This window comes from Hemitrygon akajei, chromosome 4 (genome assembly GCF_048418815.1).
Source record: "Hemitrygon akajei chromosome 4, sHemAka1.3, whole genome shotgun sequence".
In the NCBI taxonomy this organism is placed as follows: Eukaryota; Metazoa; Chordata; class Chondrichthyes; order Myliobatiformes; family Dasyatidae; genus Hemitrygon; species Hemitrygon akajei.
Window position 1 is genome coordinate 155,612,057 of NC_133127.1, and position 20,255 is coordinate 155,632,311.

At 40.9% G+C, this 20,255-nt stretch overlaps 1 protein-coding gene across 1 annotated transcript in view; it reads right to left on the reverse strand.

The window, feature by feature from the left end:
- The window catches only part of cryl1 (crystallin, lambda 1), an 81,127-nt gene that overhangs the window by 52,889 nt on the left and 7,983 nt on the right, over window positions 1–20,255 (reverse strand). Inside the window, exon 3 of the mRNA XM_073043696.1 lies at window positions 1,239–1,365. Within this exon, the coding sequence (XP_072899797.1) occupies window positions 1,239–1,365 (127 nt within the window). The remainder of the gene's footprint in view (window positions 1–1,238; window positions 1,366–20,255) is intronic.

Here is a 20,255-nt window from a genome sequence, read left to right on the forward strand (position 1 = left end):
ACATGGCTTGATGAGATCTTCTGCAATTGTATGGGGCTTCTTGGATTTGGCCACTTTATATGCCACTTGGTATGAAGCAAGAAGTAGTGGTTTTTCAACAGAAACAAAAACTAATTTTGGAAGAGTTCCTTGTGAATCAAAACGAGCTCTTTTGATTTTCAATGACCCAACATCATGTCCTTCAACGTCAGCTCCGTCATGCTTGTTCTTGAAGTGCTCTTGAAGCTTGGATGGCTTCAGATTTGAGTTGGAAAACACAACGCTACAAAGAATGCACTGGGGTTTTTGCAAGCCATCATTTCCTGTTGTGCAAGTGAAACCAAAGCACACATAGTCATCATTCCATTTCCTTCTTTTTGACATGATGAAGGGTTAATGAAGGGTAAAGAGAAAAATTTGAGCTAATATGAGAAAAACTATCTAAGTCACGGTTGACCGCTTTACTCAACCAGACACGCCTATAGCAAAGTATCGCGAGAAATATGCTTTCAAATATTATATTATGATATTATCTGCGGTTATGCCAAGATAAATCGTCAGGTGGAAATGCTACGGGGACGCGACATGACTTATTAGGCTATTCTCTACTGAATTTACACACCTATTTCCGATGATTACCAGAGATATGAACTCCCATCACACGATTCAAAGTCCTCGGTGCTATCCATGATACCTCCTCAACTAACACAATCCAAAATTATCAATGATTCAACAAAAGAACCTTTTAAGAGAAAAAAAATTTTGAAATTCAAAACTTCTTTAATGCATTGAGACAAATACAAATGAATGACCTCAGCTGCTTTTTATCAAAATGTGGCTTTTTAAAATTTTATAATTGAATAATTTACCTACTGTCTGCGGGTTTGGTTTTAATGTGAAGTCGTTACTCGATGGTTGATTCAGGATATATTAAGATTTTGGACAATATGGGATGATTTTTAACTCTGAGATGTAACTTTCTAGCTAAAACTGATGAGAATCCTCAACGCTGACTCGGGCAGCGGGAGACTGGAGTGAGTTTACGTCTCACTCGACTCAGGCAGCAGGAGACTGGAGCGTGCTTGGGACAAACGTTACTACCACTTCTCAAGGCACACTGGCAGCTGGCTGAGTGATGACTCGTGACTCGTCACTCAAGGACACAAGCCACTCTTTGTCGCACCCCCTGAAATTCCATCTCGCACCCCAGGTTGGGAAAACCCCTGATATAAACAATCCAATAGAAAGAAACACTTGACCTGGATGAGAATGGCACCCTCTACTGCCTGGGCAAGGTTAATGCAGGTACTGATCAGGAGCATTTGTTCACTTGATTTCAATGTTCCTCGAAGATTGCCATTTTTCTCAAGTTCATTCATCTGCTGCCTAAAATTAAGAAAGGGAATGGATGTTACTACTTACACACCTTTTAAATTCAAATATCTATCACAAGTATCTATAAGAGCTAACCAAGTCAGGAAAGTTTCATTAGTTTTAATTTGATAACAGCTTGGTTCTTTATTTGCAATCAATAACCAGTCAGTTAGTCGAAAAAGATTTTGAAATTGCATAGCATTGCATCTGTTAATAATACAGGATAGTGCTGTGGGGAGCCAGTTACTTCAGTTTATTATCAAACACACCAGGCACAATGAAACATCTTCCTTGTATTAAGTTCACAGAGTTAACAACATACATTGTCATAGAAAGTACCATATAGTCAAAAAGCAGAAAATGACAGAATGAGGCAAAGGTTGTAGTTCAGTCTGAAGTACACCAAAAAGAAATGCTGAAGTGATAGTAATGGAATAATATAGAGAGGTAAGAATAACGAGCCCAATAATGTGGCAGCACCACTAGGAAGGGGATATGAAAGAGGTGCAGGTCTGATAGCAATGTGGAAAAGAAAACAAATAGTTCAGAGTCATCCAGGCTTTGAAGCTCCTGCATCTTCTCCCTGAAGGCAAAGAGAAATAGTGAGAGACAAGCTTTCTTGATGATACCATTCACCTTCCTGAAGCAACACACCATGAAAATGGAGCGGATAGAAGGAAGTGCTGTGACTGGTGAACTGGGCAGAGTTTACTACTCTTGCAACTTCTGTCAGTTCAGAACAGAACAAATGTCGTACCAGGCCAAGATGCACCTCAACAGGATACTTTCTATAGCGTATCTGCAAATGTTTATGAGAATCCTTGCAAACAAACCAAATATTGTCAGATGCCCAAGATGGTATACAAGACAACATATTCTCTTGATCACAGCACGGAAGCACCAAATGAGCTTGCTGGTGATATGGACGCTTATGAACTGAAGTAGTCGACCATCTCTACAGTAGCTATGTTGGTGAGGATGCAGTTACACTCAGCAATCCCTGCCCTCTTAAGTAAATAACCAGCTCTTTTGCTTGCTTATGTTAAAGATTAGGTTTAAATCATGCTCCCAAGCAGTTCTAATTTTAGAACGCCTCAAGGTCACTAACAGCACAAATTGAAGATATTAAGCCTTTACCCAATGGATTAATACAAAGAAATAGATCCACAACATTTTTCCTCAGGCATCGCAGGAAAGTTGGGTAATAAAGGGTTAACGAAATGTCTGATTTGAAGGTATCTAAAGAAATGAGTATTAGGTAGGTTAAACTTTACAGGCAGTTGTTGCAAAACGACTATCTATGAAAAAATCTTCAAAGCGCCGCCTAATGCCCTTTTCTATACCAATCATGAAACGTTGAGTCTTGCATAGAAGGTAGGAAAAGATGATTGTGTAAGATAGGACTAGAGAGAGAGAGAAACCATGAAGGCCATTATATTGTCTAAACTGAGCCCATATTCTCAGTATGTCTAATGTAGAGTATGTCTAATAAAAGGATTAACAATTAGTCTAGGCAAGTGACAGGGAAGTGCTTCTTTATCTGATGCGGTTTGGGATTCAATTCTTAAGTCAGTTAATTCAACCTCTATGTGCTCACCACTGTCTTTTACAGTTTAAGGTTGTACATAGGGCTCACATGTCTAAAACTAAATTGTCGTGGTTTTATCCTGACATTAGTCCTGTTTGTGACAAGAGTAAAAGGGGCGAGGCTTCTTTTATTCATATGTACTGGGCTTGTCCTAGTCTAGAGAAATTCTGAAGAGAAGTCTTCTTATCTTTATCCCATATTCTTAATTGCCACTTAGAACCTAACCCTGATTGCCCTTTTTGGTACCTTGGGTGAAGCAGACATGCATTTGAGTCTGACTAAACATCAAACACTATCTTTTGCCTTTCTTTTGGCTAGACGCTTAGTTCTCCTCGGGTGGAGAGATGTTGCCCCACCCACTCATGCTCAATGGCTTAATGATATTGTCCTGTTTAGACCTTGAAAAAATTAATTATTCACTTCTCAATTCAGACATAAAATTTCATAAGGTGTGGGGACTTTTTCCTCGAATACTTTCATAACTCCTCTTTAGATTAAGTTTATTCTTTTTTTCTGTACCATATTTCCTTACTTTCAGCTTTTTTCCCCCTGTAAGTTTTATGGTTTCTTTTTGATGAGAATTACATTATAGTTTTGGTAGTAGGCAATATTTTTTTAATATATGTATGTTTACAGCTCTGTGGGACCGAATGCTCCAATTAATATTTCTTTTACATGTTGTAATGGTTGGCCTGGAGTTTTGTAGTGGGAGGGTGGGGAGGATACTAACTTTATATGATTTTAGTTTGGGTGCTATTTCCTTATTGTTATGAATTATATATTTGATATGTTTATTTTGCACTGTATTAATCTTCATTTTGTTGTTGGGTTTTTTTGTTTGTAGTTGTTTTGTAGAAATGCATAAAAGATAAATAAAAAATGATTAGGTTGGCAAGTTACAATTTCATTCTAGTGGTAATGTAAAATAGATGATCTTAAATCAGTAAACTATTCCACATCGCTCCCAATTTCACTGAGCTCCAAACAGGAAGCATAAGTGTTAATATATTGGGGGGGGGGGGGGCCAAGACAGTCCTAAGAAAAAACAATTATAGTCTTACAATACAGAAACCGGCCCTTTGGCCCAAATGGCCCATGCTGACAAGATTTCCCATCTAAGCTAATCCCATTGACCCGAGTATGGCCCATATCCCAGTCTAAACTTTCCTAGCCATGCTGCCAATGCACCTGCCTCAACAACTATTTCTTCCACAGTCTGAATAACTGTAAAAAACAAACAATAAATCACCAACTGGGATTCACAAGCAATTTTCTCTGCACGATGCAGCAGGTTCTCACTTTGGGAAACGCATTTCACTTTTCTTGTTTTCTTGAAATCAGTGCTCCACCAGCACTAGAATGGTACAATCCCCTGGAACTGCTGCTCTGGTATGCAGGTAGACACCAGGATGTGACAGGTTTCAATTCCTAATAACTGTTCACAAGTCAGAAATTAATGACAACAGTGTGGTAGGGCATCAGAGAAAAAAAACCTCCAGTGGAAGAGTAAACAGGCACAGGGAGAATGGCTGTCAGCTGGCCTTACTGATTCATTAAATGAGCAAGGGAGTCTGCTCCTCACTTCCAGTTCTGCTCAGCCTGACCCAGCCCCCAAATGTTACAGCTCCGGAGGGGGTGGGGTGGGATGAGAAGCCATGCAGCAATATTCTGTCCCATTCCTAATCGACACAAGATTCCTGCAGCTGGCAAATCCATCCCACTGGTCTCCTAAATATCCATTTGTCTGTATGGCCTGGCAGACGCTTGTAACCTGGGAAGGTCCAGCATTAATTGCAATTAGAACCTGCTTGGTAATGAAATAGCATTAAATTGTTCTAAATGTTTTCATGTGTACAGGGCAATTCCTCCATAGGCTAGAATACAAATATACTTACTTTCCACTGCAGAAGGCCATTCTAGAGTAACATCAATCCATACAGCTGCATATTTTACACTGTAAGGTCACTACCATTAATTGATTTTAATCTGTTACTACAAATGCATTGTACATGAAATGGTTGCTAAAGCTGTGATGGATATTTGTATCTTCGAGGTTTTGTTAATCTTGCTTTCTAAACAACAACTTGTAAGATCAAACAGATGTATTAAAACTTCTAACCTATATTGCTTTGTTTAGTTTCTGGTCGTCAATGGGAGTCAGTCTTCAAATCTTAAAATGTAAAAGGAAGGCAGTAATCAACTTGAAGTTAAAAACACAGCTTTGCAAACAAGCTCTGCTTACAGCAGATGGTCTGTCTGTGTGAAGTAAGAAGTAGCTCACTACACCTGTTTTATTGCTGCTTAAGAGGTCAGTATAATAAATAGGTTGTTTAATTTTGCTTTTTCAAACAGACAAGCTGACTTTAAATTGCCTAGTTCAAGGAAGCTTGCAGACTAGATGGATAATAAAATTTAGCATAATAACAGTCATGGTGGACATGCTGCAGGACAGGGTGCGAGCCAATGCAAGCTCCATTTTGCCGAGTAAAGCTCCCATTGTTTGCTGATTAAAGCGATGAAGGAGATTGAAGCATCGAAGTGAGTATGGAGGGGTGAGTGCCAGCTGTCTGTCTTTTGATCACTCTGTACTGGAGGGGAAAGTGGTCTGCCGCTAGGCCTGGAGATCATCCCCAGATATTTCTGTGTTTCAGATGTGGACTTTGGACTATAGACATTTTCCCCTCCAGTCTTATGCTTTTTATATTGTTTTTATTTCATCAAATCTTCTCAGTCTTTTTTTGTGCAGGAAGAGGGATTTGGAGGTCGATGTGCCTAATCTGTTTTGTTCTTTTTTTTTGTGCGGGAGAAGGATTTTGGGGGTTGATAATTGTGCTACCTTTCTTTGTTTCTTGGCTACCCAGAGAATTGAATAATTTCAGTTATACACTTTGCTAATAAACGAAACTTTTGTGTTAAACGGGTATCTGAGGAAATGTATACATGTGAATTCAACCAAGAGGTAATGAAACAGTACAAATGTAGAGAACAGTTCAGGCTTATTGGGAATGGAGTAAGGAACATCAAAGAAACATTGGAAAAACAGTGTGAACCAGGATCCATTCCTCTGCCTGTTTTAGAGAGCAAAGGCAATCTATTCATCTGCAACTTGGTGTCTTTTTAGTTTAAAGGAATTGTACTTGTGTTTTAGAAATGTTTAAGATATAAATTGTCTGAGTTTTAAATGTGGTTTAAGAGAGTTGTTTTGGATTTAAACATCTATCACTGAAAATAAATGACTGTTTTAAAGTATGTTGCAGGTTGGAAGTCTCTTCTCCTTGGAAGGGAGAGGGGACCCACTGCTCAAATAGTGGGTATTGGCAGCTAAACTCACTGTGAAAAAATAAACAGGGAAGTGAACCAATCTTTGAAGGTGGGGTTGTTACAGTACTTTACAGTCTTTAGAGAAAGTATTCGTGGCAATTTATATCCAAAAGGGTTTAAGGTCTTTGTTTGAGTTTAGAGTTCTGTGGTCAGCAATTCGGAACCATCACTTAACATGCTCATAATATGCTAAAAGTATTATTTAGCAGTTGTCCAAATAGGAGAGCACTCCACATCGTACTACAAAATGGTCAACATCCTGGTATCCAGTAGTTGTGCAGGCAAATGCGGGTCGATACTACAAATGTGTTAATAGTGTAGCAGAAAGATGGGACCTGCTGGACTCAGATAAATTTGTACTAGGTCCTAACAATAATTCATGCCTAAAGATAACAAAATGGCCCCTTTGTAAATGGAAACCAAACACTCAGGTGGGAACCACATGCTTATGGGATGGAATCTGGTGACCCACATCTTAATCCTGATGTATGGAGATACTGTATATTCATCCCAGGCAGCACCCACAACAGAAATACTAATGAAGTCTGGAGAACAGATGCTTGGGAGCATGCTCTAGAATTACTGGAAAGATTCTATAACCAGTAAAAGAATACAGAGACAGGTTCTTGTACAGGGAGACACTATGCTGTCTCAGTACAAACTTCTCAACAAGTTTTTGGACCTTTGAATAGTCGAAGTTTGCATGCAGCAGGTGCCACACCTCCAACTGATGCTGAAGGAATTCTGAAGTGACTGCTTTAGAATGCTGGGAGGTTACAGGCCTCTGGGCCAGTCATACTCCCCGGCATATTCAGCAATTCTTACCAACGTTATTTCCCACAGCCTCCATTCTGAGTGTGGAAATCCACATCAGATATGTGCATGGATTTATAAACAAATAAATGGGGGAGATGTATGCCAAAGACAGGGTACTATATAGAGTAAAATGCTCAAAGGCCAGGGCTTACCAACAGCTTATGAGATAAGAGAACAAATGGCAAAGGTAGACTGAGACTTAGTTCATTCAATAATACTACCCCTTTATCCTCATGGAAACCTCAGTACCATGTACAGAATAGTCCTTAATTAACACCCCATACATGAACGATTTCAGGTTGTTTAAGAGATTCTATACATCCACATGGGGATAGCAAGACTACCACTCGTTCCCACACAAAGGGTAACAAGGTGTTCAGAACAGGGTCCTCCCCTTTTCCCTCTAAAGGGAACGTAGGGTCAGTAACAAAGTCATCAAACCAACCTTGTTCCTTGGGTCAATCGCATACACGGTGTTCTCGTACACCAACCCCTCAGCAGGGAAGTCAATCAACAAACTAAACAAGCTCCCTGGAGACTGCTGCCTTAGAAAGAGGTACCCACTCACAACCTAGATGGCTAGAAACTAGGCTTAATTCAGTGACCTTTAGCTCCACCCTTCTCTTTGCTGTACGAAGTCTTAGACCAAGATGCTCCTTCTGGGACAGAGGGAACATTCAGAAGTCCCAGTGATATTATGGAAAAAAAAGAGTATGCAACTGAGCATGTCATGAGGCCCACCCCATCCTTCAGCCTCTATACAGAGAGGGCTGTATAAATCTCCACTCCCTCCTCTGCAGCTCAGGGAAAACAAAATGTAAAGAATGAGAAGGCCAACACTAATAATAGGCATCCGTTAGTCTCAAGAGACCATGGATTTGTGCCTTGGAAAGTTTCCAGGGCACAGGCCTGGGCAGTGTTGTATGGAAGACCTGCAGTTGCCCATGCTGCAAGTCTCCCCTCTCCACGCCACCGATGTTGTCCAAGGGAAGGACAAGGGCCGATACAGCTTGGCACCGGTGTCGTCCCAGAGCAATGTGTGTTAAGTGCCTTGCTCAAGGACACAACACGCTGCCTTAGCCAAGGCTTGAACTAGCGACCTTCAGATCTCTAGACCAATGCCTTAACCACTTGGCCACACACCAACACTAATGTAATGGAAACTGCACAGGAAAACTTTTGCAACAATTCTACTCAATATGCTCCATCTAACGAACAAGATACAGGCTTTCAAAGTCACACCTTTCCATGTGCCAAAGCTCATACTTTTGGTAAAATTCAACCTTGCCATTGAGATACAGCAACAGTCATTTCAAATAAATGCTGCAAGGATTGACTCGTAATGGCTTAAATCTTGTATAGATCTGACTAATGGTTTCTGGTCGCACCCAACCCTTGAAAGTGACACACAGAGGCTATGTAATTAACATTTAAAAAATTTAACTTTATTGAACAAAAGTAGATATCCAATGACCCTAAAGCTCTTACAATCAACTCTGGACCTACCAAATTATGCTAGAGCTTTCATACCTGACTATGCTCAATTGTCAAAATCAGTGTATGACACATATAAAATAAAAATTCTAAAGCCTTTTGTTTTTACCCGAAAAGATTATAAGGCACTAGAGAAACTGATGATTGCAGTTCAGCAAGCAATAGACTCTGGACAAGGAAGTGGTTATTTGCCCAGCACCAGGCCTTGACCTCTTCCACCTCCTCTCGTAGGCTACATCATCAGGATCTGCAAGCAATGATGATTCTAATTTAAATACCACTAACTGGCCCTCATTTCTTGGCCATATGTGAACTAATACACTGGAAATCTTAAATCCTTGCCTTTGCCAAAGTGATTGTTCCTGTCCACTCCTGACCACATTGCAGATGAAATAAACAGACACATGGAAAGGCAAAGAACCACTTGCAGAAATAATTAATAACACCCCAACAAAACTGAAAGATTCCAGCACAGATATTGAAGGTAAACTAATTGAGGAAATTATTGACATGGATCCCTTTACACTTGAAAAAAAGTATACACAGTTATGTCATTGAATGTTCCACTCATGGGAACATGACATTGAAATCATTGGACGACAACACTGTGGAAAACCATTTATTTTTGTTAAATGAAAGCCCGTTGGTTTCCTTGGCTGTGCAAGTCTAGGGAATACACACTCCAGTCCCACCAAACCCATAAGATTGAGATGGCTCTCCCACCCCAAACCCTGGTTTGTGTGGATGCTGTGTAATTTGCTACCCTGTTACAACTCAGTGCCAAGAAACAACAGACAGCGCACTACATATGAATTATATTTATGAATCTTAACTAAAAGGGTTAATAAAGAAAATAAAGGAAAAAAAAACAAGAAGGGCCCATTATAATTAAAGTCAAATGTGCACAAGTTGGAGCTTAGCTCTTCCCAAAATTCATATTCACCAATCCTCAGTCGATCTCAGCGCCTGGCTCCATTCAATCACAGTCCCCACCGAGTCGAATCTTACAAATGGTTCTCTCCAGTGTCTTTTCTCTTCATCTTCCGCCAAACAAAAAACCCAAGACCAACCTTCCTTTGTGTTCCTCACAAAGCCTCTCCCCCAGTGTTCTCTCGAACCTTCTCCCAGTTTCACCATCCTAATTGATGACACATTCCTCATCATTCCTTATCTTCAACAATAACCCAAAAGGCTGAAAGCAGGACAGACTGCTCTTACATTACTGCTAAAATGAAATACCTATAGCACAGCAGCAAAAATGTGAACCAGGGTGTTACATTTAAAATGACAGTGATAATGCAAGTTGCTGTAAGCTTGTTACTGTTGTCCGGTGGTGTGACAGATGACATGGGAGCTGCGTAGCCATGGTTGTAGCAAGGACTAGGCCTGCCTGCTGCTGTAGACCATGTGAGAGACGTGGAGGTGTTTACAGCATGGCATCTGAGCTCGTCTGGGGCTTGGCCTCTCCCATTGGTGCTGCCCTTCCGTGTTCAAGCGATGGAATGACAGGCTGGATTGTGTGCGTCTGCACACTGTCACAGGTTTGTACCATCGACTGCCAGACATTATCACTCAGGGTCAGGGTCCTGTTCATTTTCTTTCAGTGAATATGCTTCTTTGCTTACTATTTTGATTATGTTACTCTCCATTTTTTAATGTTTCCTTGCTACTTTGAACGCCTTGCACCTTCACTCCAGAGGAACGTCATCTCATTCTGCTGTACCCATGTATGGCTTGAATGATAATTAAACTCAATTTGATTTGATGTGATCCTTTGGTTCACTTGGAAGGCAGTAATTTCTGATGCCAAGTTGTTCAGACACACTGCTATCAGAGAATCACCCACATTTTAAGGTTTATAGAGGCAATGACTCAGAGAAATCTGATGCTTTAATCTACATTATGTTGCGCATCTCAAAACAGAAATGCAAGTCGGGTTTTAAGGAACAACTTATGATAGTTAGAACAAAGAATATTCTGGAAGAGCTTGACACTCATTAAGAATGGCTGGAAGAAATTCAGTCAAATTAAAATAATATTTCATTATGCATCAGAAGAGTATCTGAACTGACAATCAGATACAATATGAAACAATAGTTAAGACCTTTTCAGTTGCAGCAAATTTAGCTTCTGCAGTTGCAAATATTATTTCTGTGTGGATTGGCTCTACTTGGACACTGTGCCACAGTTTTTTTTTGCAGTTTTCCCAATGGATAATTCCCCCAGCCACTGGAACTGTTTTTGTAGTGTTCTTTCTTGTAGTGCAGAACTGTTGAAGTTTGCAAGGATGAAGTTTTAAGCAACACACACAAAATGCTAGAGGAACTCAGCAGGCCAGGCAGCCTCTATAAAAAAGTACAGTCGACGTTTTGGGCTGAGACCCTTCAGCAGGACTGGAGAAAAAAAGGAGTAGATTTAAAAGGTGGGGGAAGGGAGAGAGAACCACAAGGTGATAGGTCACGGGGGTGGGGGGAGGGATGAAGTAATGAGCTGGGAAATTGACTGGTGAAAGATAGAGGTGGGGGGGGGGGGGAAAGAGTCTGATAGGAGAGGACAGAAGGCCATGGAAGAAAGAAAAGGGGGAGGAGCACCGGAGGGAGGCGATGGGCAGGCAAGGGGATAAGATGAGAGAGGGAAATGACAATGGGGAATGGTGAGGGGAGGGGGCAGAAGTTCGAAAAATTGATGTTCACGTCATCAGGCTGGAGGCTACCCAGATTGGAGGTTCCCCCAACCAGAGTGTGGCCTCATCGCAACAGTAGAGGCGACCGTGGATTGCCACATCGGAATGGGAATGGAAAGTGGAATTAAAATTCGTGGCCACTGGGAGAGCCCACTTGTTCTGGTGGACCGAGTGTAGGTGCTCAATGAAGTGGTCTCCAAATCTACGTCAGCTCTCATCGCTATACAGGAGGCGACACTGGGAGCACCAGATACAGTTTATGACCCCAATAGACTCACAGGTAAAGTGTCTTCTCAGTTGGAAGACTCCAGGCAAGAGTGGAGTTTTGGAGACTGTTGCTTTTTATATAACTAATGCAGTATCATGGGTCATTTCTTGTATGTTTGCTTTGCTATATTTTGCTCATACTCATATCTTTATCTATTCCTCTGTTTTATCCTTAACCCCAGAAGAGTAAAGAACAGGGTCTGCCCTGATCAGGTTATCATTACTCCTCTCATTTTCCTATTCCAGATCACTAATGCTGTGATGGGGTGTGCCTGTTTCTTGCCTCATCTTTAGGCAGCTGGGGGGGGGGGGGGGGGGGGGAGGATGTGGGATGTATCCATCGTGAATAATTGATTAGAGAGCTCCCGTAAGGGAAAGTGATCATAATATGATCAAATTCACCCTGAACTTTGAGGAGAAGCTAAAGTCAGATGTATCAGTATTACAGTATTAAAGGGAATTACAGAGTCATGGGCGAGAGGAGTTGGCCAGAGTTGATTGGGTAATGGCAGAGGAGCAATGGCTGAAATTTCTGTAAGCAATTTGGAAGGCATATCATATATACACCCCAAAGGGGAAGAAGTATTCTAAAGGAAAGGTGACACAACCATGACTAACAAGAGAAGTCAAAGCCAACATGAAAGCCAAAGAGAGGTGATATAACAGAGCAAAAATTAGTGGGAAGTTAGAAGTTTGGGCAACTTTTAAATACCAGAAGGCAACTAAAAAAGTCATTAAGGTAAAGATGGAATATGAAAGTACGTAATCAAATATTAAAGAGGATACCAAAAGTTTCTTCAGATACAGAAACTAAAAAACTTGCGAGAGTGGAGATCAGACTACTGGAAAACGACACTAGGGGACAAGGAAATGGTGGACAAACTGAATAAGTATTTGTTTCAACTTCACTGTGGAAGACACTAGCAGTATGATGGAAGTGCCAGGTGTCAGGGGTCATGAAGTGCGTGAAGATACCATAACTAAAGAGAAGGTTCTTGGGAAACTGAAAGGTCTAAAGGTAGGCAAGTCACCTGGATCAGATGGTGTATACCCCAGGGTTCTGAAAGAGGTGGCTGAAGAGATTGTGGAGGCATTAGTACTGTAATAATCTTTCAAGAATCACTGGAGGCTGGAATACTGGAAAATTGCAAGTGTCACTCCACTCTTCAAGAAGGGACAGAGACAGAAGAAAGGAAACTATAGGCCAGTAAGTCTGACATGAGTGGTTGAGAAAATGTTGGAATCAATTATTAAGAATGAGGTCTCAGGATACTCGAAGGCACATGATAAAATAGGCCTTAGTCAGCATGGTTTCCTCAAGGGAAAATCTCGCCTGACCTATCTGTCAGAATTCTTTGACGAAATAACAAGCAGAGTGAACAAAGGAGAATCAGCTGCTGGTGTGTACTTGGATTTTCAAAAGGCCTTTGACGAGGTGCCACATGTGAGACTGCTTAACAAGCTACCAGTCCATGGTATTACGGGGAAAATTCTAGCATGGATAAAGCAGTGGCTGATTGGCAGGAAGCAAAGAGTGGGAATAAAGGGAGCCTTTTGTGGTTGGCTACTAGAGATTAGTGCTGTACCACAGGGGTGTGTGTTGGAACTGATTCTTTTTACGTTATATGTCAATGATTTGGATGACGGCATTGATGACTTTGTTGAAAAGTTTGCAGATGATATAAAGATAGGTGGAGGGGCAAATAGTTGTGAGGAAGTAGAGAGGCTGCAGAAGGACTTAGATTAGGGAGATGGGCATCAAAATGGTGGATGGAATACAGTATCAGAAGTGTACGGTCATGCACTTTGGTAGAAGAAATGGAGAGGTAAACTATTTTCTAAATGGAGAGAAAATACAAAAAAAAAGGTGCAAAGGGATTTGGGATTCCTTGTACAAATGGACAACACACACAAAATGCTGGAGGAACTCAGCAGGCCAGGTAGCATCCCTAAAGGTTAATTTGTAGGTTGAATCTGTGGTGAGGAAGGCAAGTGCAATATTAGCATTAATTTCAAGTGGACTCGAGAAAAACAAAAAACAAAGATACAATGTTGAGACTTGATAAAGTACTAGTGATGCCTTATTTGGAGTATTGTGAGCAGTTTTGGACCCCTCATCTTGGAAGGAATGTGCTGAAACTCTTCTTCTTCGGCTGTCCATCAATTTCGATGTTGACGGAGGCCTGGGCAGGGTTGTATGGAAGACCGGCAGTTGCCCAGGCTGCAAGTCCATCCTCTCAACGCCACCGATGTTGTCCAAGGGAAGGGCACTAGGCCGATACAGCTTGGCACCGGTGTCGCTGCAGAGCAACGTGTGGTTAAGTGCCTCGCTCGAGGACACAACACGCTGCCTCAGCTGAGGCTTGAACTAGTGACCTTCAGATCACTAGACCAACGCCTTAACCACTTGGCCATGCTGAACCTGGAGAGGGTTCAAAGGAGGTTCCAGGATTCCAGGATTGAATGGCTTGTCATATGAGGAGCATTTGATGGCTCTGGGCCTGGATTCAATCGAATTCAAAAGCATGAGGGGTGACCTCATTGAAATCTATCGAATGGTGAAAGGCCTTGATAGAGTGGATGTGGAGATGATATTCCCTATGGTGGGAGAGTCTATGACTAGAGGACACAGCCTCAGAATAGAGGGGCATCCTTTTAGAATTGAGATGAGGAGGAATTTCTTTAGCCAGAGAGTGGTGAACCTGTTGAATTCCTTGCCACTGGCAGCGATAGAGGCCAAGTCTTTATATACATCTAAGGCAGAGGCTGACAGATTCTTGGTTGGTCATGGCATGAAGGGATGGAGAAGACAGCAGGAGATTGGGGCTGAGAGGAAAATTGTATCAGTCATGATGAACTGGTGGAGCAGTCTTGATGGGCCAAATGGCCTAATTCTGCTCCTATATCTTATGGTTAAATAAAAACAGGCAATGCTGGAAGAGCCCAATAGGTGAGACACTGTCCCTCAGGTCAAAGACCATTTATCAGAACTTAGAAAGAGAGAAATCAAGTTAGTCTAAATAGCAGCGAAGGTGGCAATGGGTGGAACAAGGAAATGTCAATAATCAAGTGAAATAACCCAGCCATGAAATGTGCAGCTAACCTACTGCGTGTAATAGGTCATGCTAATGTTACGAAGTCTGAGTGATGTTGTATACTTTGCATATTGCACAGATGAAAGATGTTGTTCCTTGACCCTACATTGGGTCTATTGTACCGTGTAGGCCACAGATACAGAAGTCAGAGTGGAAGTGGATGGATTGTGAATTAGAAATATAGACAACCAGAAGCTCGGGGTCAGTCCAATGAACTGAATACAGTCACTCTGCAAAGCAATCAGTCACCCAACCTATGTTTAGTTTGTCCAATGTAGAGGCCACATTGAGAATAACAAATGCAGGACACCAGATTGGAAGGACTGCAAGTGGGAGTAACAGGCAGGGACTGAAGAGTGGATCGGGGATCGTGAAGAGCAATCCTTTTTTAACATTGAAAGTGGACGGGAGGGGAAAACACGTTTGTGGTGGAGTCTTGAAATGGCATGATCCATAATCCCTCTTGATAAACACCGATTCAGTTGCTATGTTAAAAACGAGCTACAAAGGCATTTGAAAGCAAAAGATCTCTAGGTTTGAGCAAGTGAGTCCAGATGAATTCTTTTGAAACAGGTGTAATTACATTGGTCAAATGGTTACCTTCTCTACTGTATGCGTGGTGGGGGCAAAGTTGATGGCTGCACTAACCCATCAAAGTGAGGTTTAATTTATTTCGTTAAATTTAAACTCTTATTTTGAAAAGACATTCAATAATAAAATGCAAATAATAACACACAAAAAGACAAAGTAATTAAAACATGAAAGTAAAAAGTGTGAAAAAGCAAGTCTCTAAGCTGATGGCAAAGAAAGGGTGAGGCAGATTACCCATCAGTGTACCTACATACAGCTCAGATAACGGAATTTCCCTCATCTCGGGAATCAACCTGGTGAACATCCTCTCCACCGCCTCCAAAGCCAGTATAGACTTCTAGTAAGGAGACCAGAACTGCACGTGGTACTCCAGGTGCAGCCTCAACATTAACCCTGTACAGATGCAGCATAACCTCCCTGCTCTTAAATTCAATCCCTCCAGCAATAAAAGCTAACATTCCATTTGCCTTGATAGCCTGCTGCACCTGCAAACTAACCCTTGCGATTCATGCATTAGCACTCCCAAGTCCTTCTGCACAGCAGCATGCTACTATCTTTTACTATTTAAATAATCTGACCTTCCATTTTTCATTCCAAAGTGGATGACCTCACATTTACCAATATTGTACTCCATCTGCCAGACCCTTGCCCACTCACTTAACCTGTCTATCTCTCTCTCTGCAGACTCCCCATATCCTCTGCACAATTTGTTTTTCCACTCAATGTAACGTCATTAGCAAACTGAGATACACTACACTCAGTGCCCTCTTCCAGATCGTTAATGTATATCGTGAACAGTTGCAGGCCCAGCACCGACCCCTGCAGCACACCACTCACCACTAATTGTGATAGAGAAACACCAATGTATTCCAACTCACTGCTTTCTATTGGTTAACCATTTCTCTATCCATGCTAATACATCACCCCAACTCTATGCATCCTAATCTTATGGATACGTCTTTTATGTGGCACATTATCAAATGCCTTCTGGAAAACCAAGTAAATAACATCCATCTGTTCCCGTCTATTCACTGCATTCGTTGTAGCCTCAAAGAACTCTAGTAAGTTTGTCAAACAGGACCTATCTTTGCTGAATCCATGCTGCGTCTGCCTGATGAATCCAATTCTTCCTAGATGTCTCGCTATTTCTTATTTTATGATAGCTTCAAGCATTTTCCCAACTACGGATGTCAAACTAAATGACCTATAATTACCTGACTTTTGTCTACATCCTTTTTTTGAATGGTGGCATGACATTCGGCTTCTTCCAGAGTCCAGAGAATTTTGGTAAAGCCTCAACTATAACCTCTGCTATTTTCTTCAGTGAACTGGGATGCATTCCATCAGGACCGGGGGCTTGTCCATTTTTAGGCCTGCACGTTTGCTCAGCACTACCTCTTTAGTGATAGTTATTGTATCAGGGTCCTTAACTCCCATTGCATCCATATCATCTCTCTTCGGCATGTTAGACACGTCCTTCATCTTGAAAACCAACACAAAATAGTCATTCAAAACCTCAGCCATTTTCTCATTACCCAATATCAAATCCCCCTCTTGTCCTCCAAGGGACCTACGTTCACTTTGGCTACCCTTTTCCTCTTTATACAATTTTTTAAAAAAGTTTTACTATCTGTTTTTATATTTTGTGCTAGTTTATTTTCATAACCCATCTTCCTTTTCTTTATTGCTCCCTTAGCGGTTCTTTGCTGCTTTTTAAAGTTTTCTCAATCTTCCAGTTTCCCACTACTCTTGGTGACTTTGTACGCAAGAGCTTTTAGTTTGATGCCTTCCTTCATTTCCTTAGTTATCTATGGCCGGCTCTCCCCACCCTAACTGTCCTTGCTTTTAACTGGAATATACTTACATTGAGCACCACGAAAAATCGCTTTGAAAGTCTTCCACTATTTCTCAACTGTCCCACCATATAGCCTGTGTTGCCAGTCTACCCTATCCAACCCTATCCTCTCTCGTCTTGTTGCAGTATCCCTTATTTAGACATAATACACTGGTTGTAGATCAAACTATTGCAACCTCCATTTGTATTTATACTGTGATCACTCTTTCCCAGAGGATCGCTAACTATAAGACAATAAGACATAGGAGCAGAATTAGGCCATCTGACCCATTAAGTCTGCTTCGCCATTCAATTATGGCTGATCCTTTTTTTTCCTCCTCCTCAATCAATTCCTGGTCTTCTCCCTGTAACCTTTGATGCCATGTCTAATCAACCTCTGCCTTAAATACAACCACCTGGCCTCCACAGTTGAATGTGGCAACAAATTCCACAAATTCACCACCCTTTGGCTAAAGAAATTTCCCAGCACCTCTGTTTTGAAAGAGTGCTAATTTTAAATTGAAAGTAGATATCCCTGGGCATGGCACACGGAGTCTTTCAAATATTTGGGCATCATTATGCCAAAAGATTTGGCAAAATTATCAGAATGTAATTATCAGCCTTTATATAAAAAAAATTAAGAAAGATATGGCAAGATGGAATCCAATTCCTTTCTTCAGTCTCAGTTCAAGGATTGAGTCTTTTAAAATAAATATACTGCCCAGACTGTTAAATCTCTTTCAGACCAATCTTTCAGTATCAATAGAGATTAATCAAAATCAATTCAATGAATGGTACAAGATGTTATCAAGGTATATTTGGCAGGGTAAAAGGCCTAGAATTCGTCTCAAAACTTTGCAATTAGCAAAGGAAAAGGGGTGATGGGGCCTACCTTCTCTTAGAGATTATTATTTTGCAGCACAGTTGAGAGCTGTGATATGTTGGTGCAACCCATCATATGACGCTCAATGGAAAAACATTGAGGAGCGGGTACTTCCTGTCCCCATACAAGCAATTTTGGCTGATAACAACCTGCAAAGGTACATAAATACTATTGATAACCCATGGGTGAAATTGACTCTTAAAATATGGAAAACCACTATAAAAGAATATAATCTAGAGGGAGACATTGCAATTCTTAAATGGTGTGCACATGACTTGGATTTTACACCAAATAAATTGGATGCTGGATTTAAGGACTGGACAGTTAAAGGAATAACAGTTCTTTGCAACATAATGAAAGAAGGAACACTGTTTAGTTTTGAAATGCTTAAAGAGAAACACTTATTAGAAAAACAAGATTTTTTTACAAATCGGTATTTACAGATGCGACAATATGTTAATAAGACGCTTAAAGTGCAAAATCTTATCAGGCAAGTACATGCTTGATAGAGCTATTTAGAAAAGCATATAATTCAGATAACGGTAGTAGAATCATTTCAAGCATGTATAAGGGATTGTCAAATCTTAAAACACATTCGACTTCATACATTAACAAAATGGGAAAAGGAAAGAGGGATAATTATATCTGAGGAAGAATGGACAATAATATGGAGGTACCAATGGAAGTGTGCCAGTTGTTCACAGAAATGGAGGGAGTTTGGATGGAAAAACTTGATAAGATATTTTATTACACCCTCTCAGAAATCCCATTATGATAGTAACCTCCCTGTTTGCTGGAGAAATTGTGGAAATCAAAATGCAAATCATTATCATATCTTTTGGGACTGCCCTGTTATCAAAGACTATTGGAGGGGGATACACAATGCCCTACAAGACATCTTTAAAAGTGAAATACCCTTGGAGAGTAAGACCATATATTTTGGATATATACCTCAAAAATGGTTGAAAAGAGATAAATATTTAATGAATATACTGTTGGTGGCTGGTAAAAAGACTCTTACTAGGAAATGGGGTATCACAGGAGAGCCCAACTTTAAATACAGGGATGGAAATTACAATGGACATTTACAAAATGGAGAAGATAACAGCATCTGTTAATCATAAACTGGAACAATTAATCATACTGGGAAAAATGGTTTAACTACATAATGCCTCATAGGCCTGATTTTATTCTTACAAATCAATGAATCTGTTGTAAAAAAGATCCCTCCCTACTTGTACATAGTTTTTTCCTTTTGCTTGTTTTTTCTGTCCACTCTTTTCTATAAGTGCATACCTCAGATAAATATTATGTGGAGATTAGTGACATATATGATTATATGATGTATATGTACAATATCTGAAATACATCTTACGGAAATGTTTGTTTGATGATGAACTTCAATAAAAAAAACTACCAAAAAAAATTGCTAATTTTACATGTCTCACTGCACAGGACCAGATCCAAGACAGCAGATTCCCTTGTAGGTTCATTAACATGCTGTTCAAGAAAGCTATTATGTATGCATTCTATGAAGTCCTCCTCAAGACTGCCTCGACCAATATGATTCATTCAATCTATATGCAAGTTAAAGTCTCCCATGATAACTGCTGTTCCATTCTTACATGCCTCAGATATTTCTGTTTATTGCATGTGCCACTGTAATGTTATTATTTGCCGATAGACAACTCCCACCAGTGATTTTTCCCTTTACTGTTCCCAATCTCTACCCAGATGTATTCAATATTCTGCTCCTTAAATCTTATACTGTCTCTATCTCCCTGATCTTATTCTTATTTAAGAGTGCTGCCCCACCTCCTTTACCTTTCTGCCTATCCTTCCATATTACCTGATATCCATGACAAATGAATCTTTCCCCTCCCACTGCAAATTTCTCTCAGTAAAGATAAAATATCCCGAACCTGGACAAGAGGCAGGCAACACAACCTTCGGGACACTCTATCCCTGCGGAGAACTCTATCTATTCCCCTGACTGTACCATCCCCAATTACCACTACATTTCTCTTCTCTCCCCCTCTTGAATGGCTCCCTGAACCACGGTGCCACAGTTAAGTTGTTCATCCTTCCTACAGCCCCCACTCTCATCCACACAGGGAGCAAAAATCTCAGGCCTGTTGGACAAGCTCAAGGGCTGAGGCTCCTCCAGCACCGTCTCTTGGATCCCACTTCCTGCCTGACTTGCAGTCACACCCTCTTTTCCCTGACTACAGACCGAATTTGAGGCAGCTAATCTAATGAGTTGCCTACCTCCTGAAACAGAGAATCCAGGTAACTCTCCCCCCCCCCCCCCCCTGATGTGCTGCAGCATT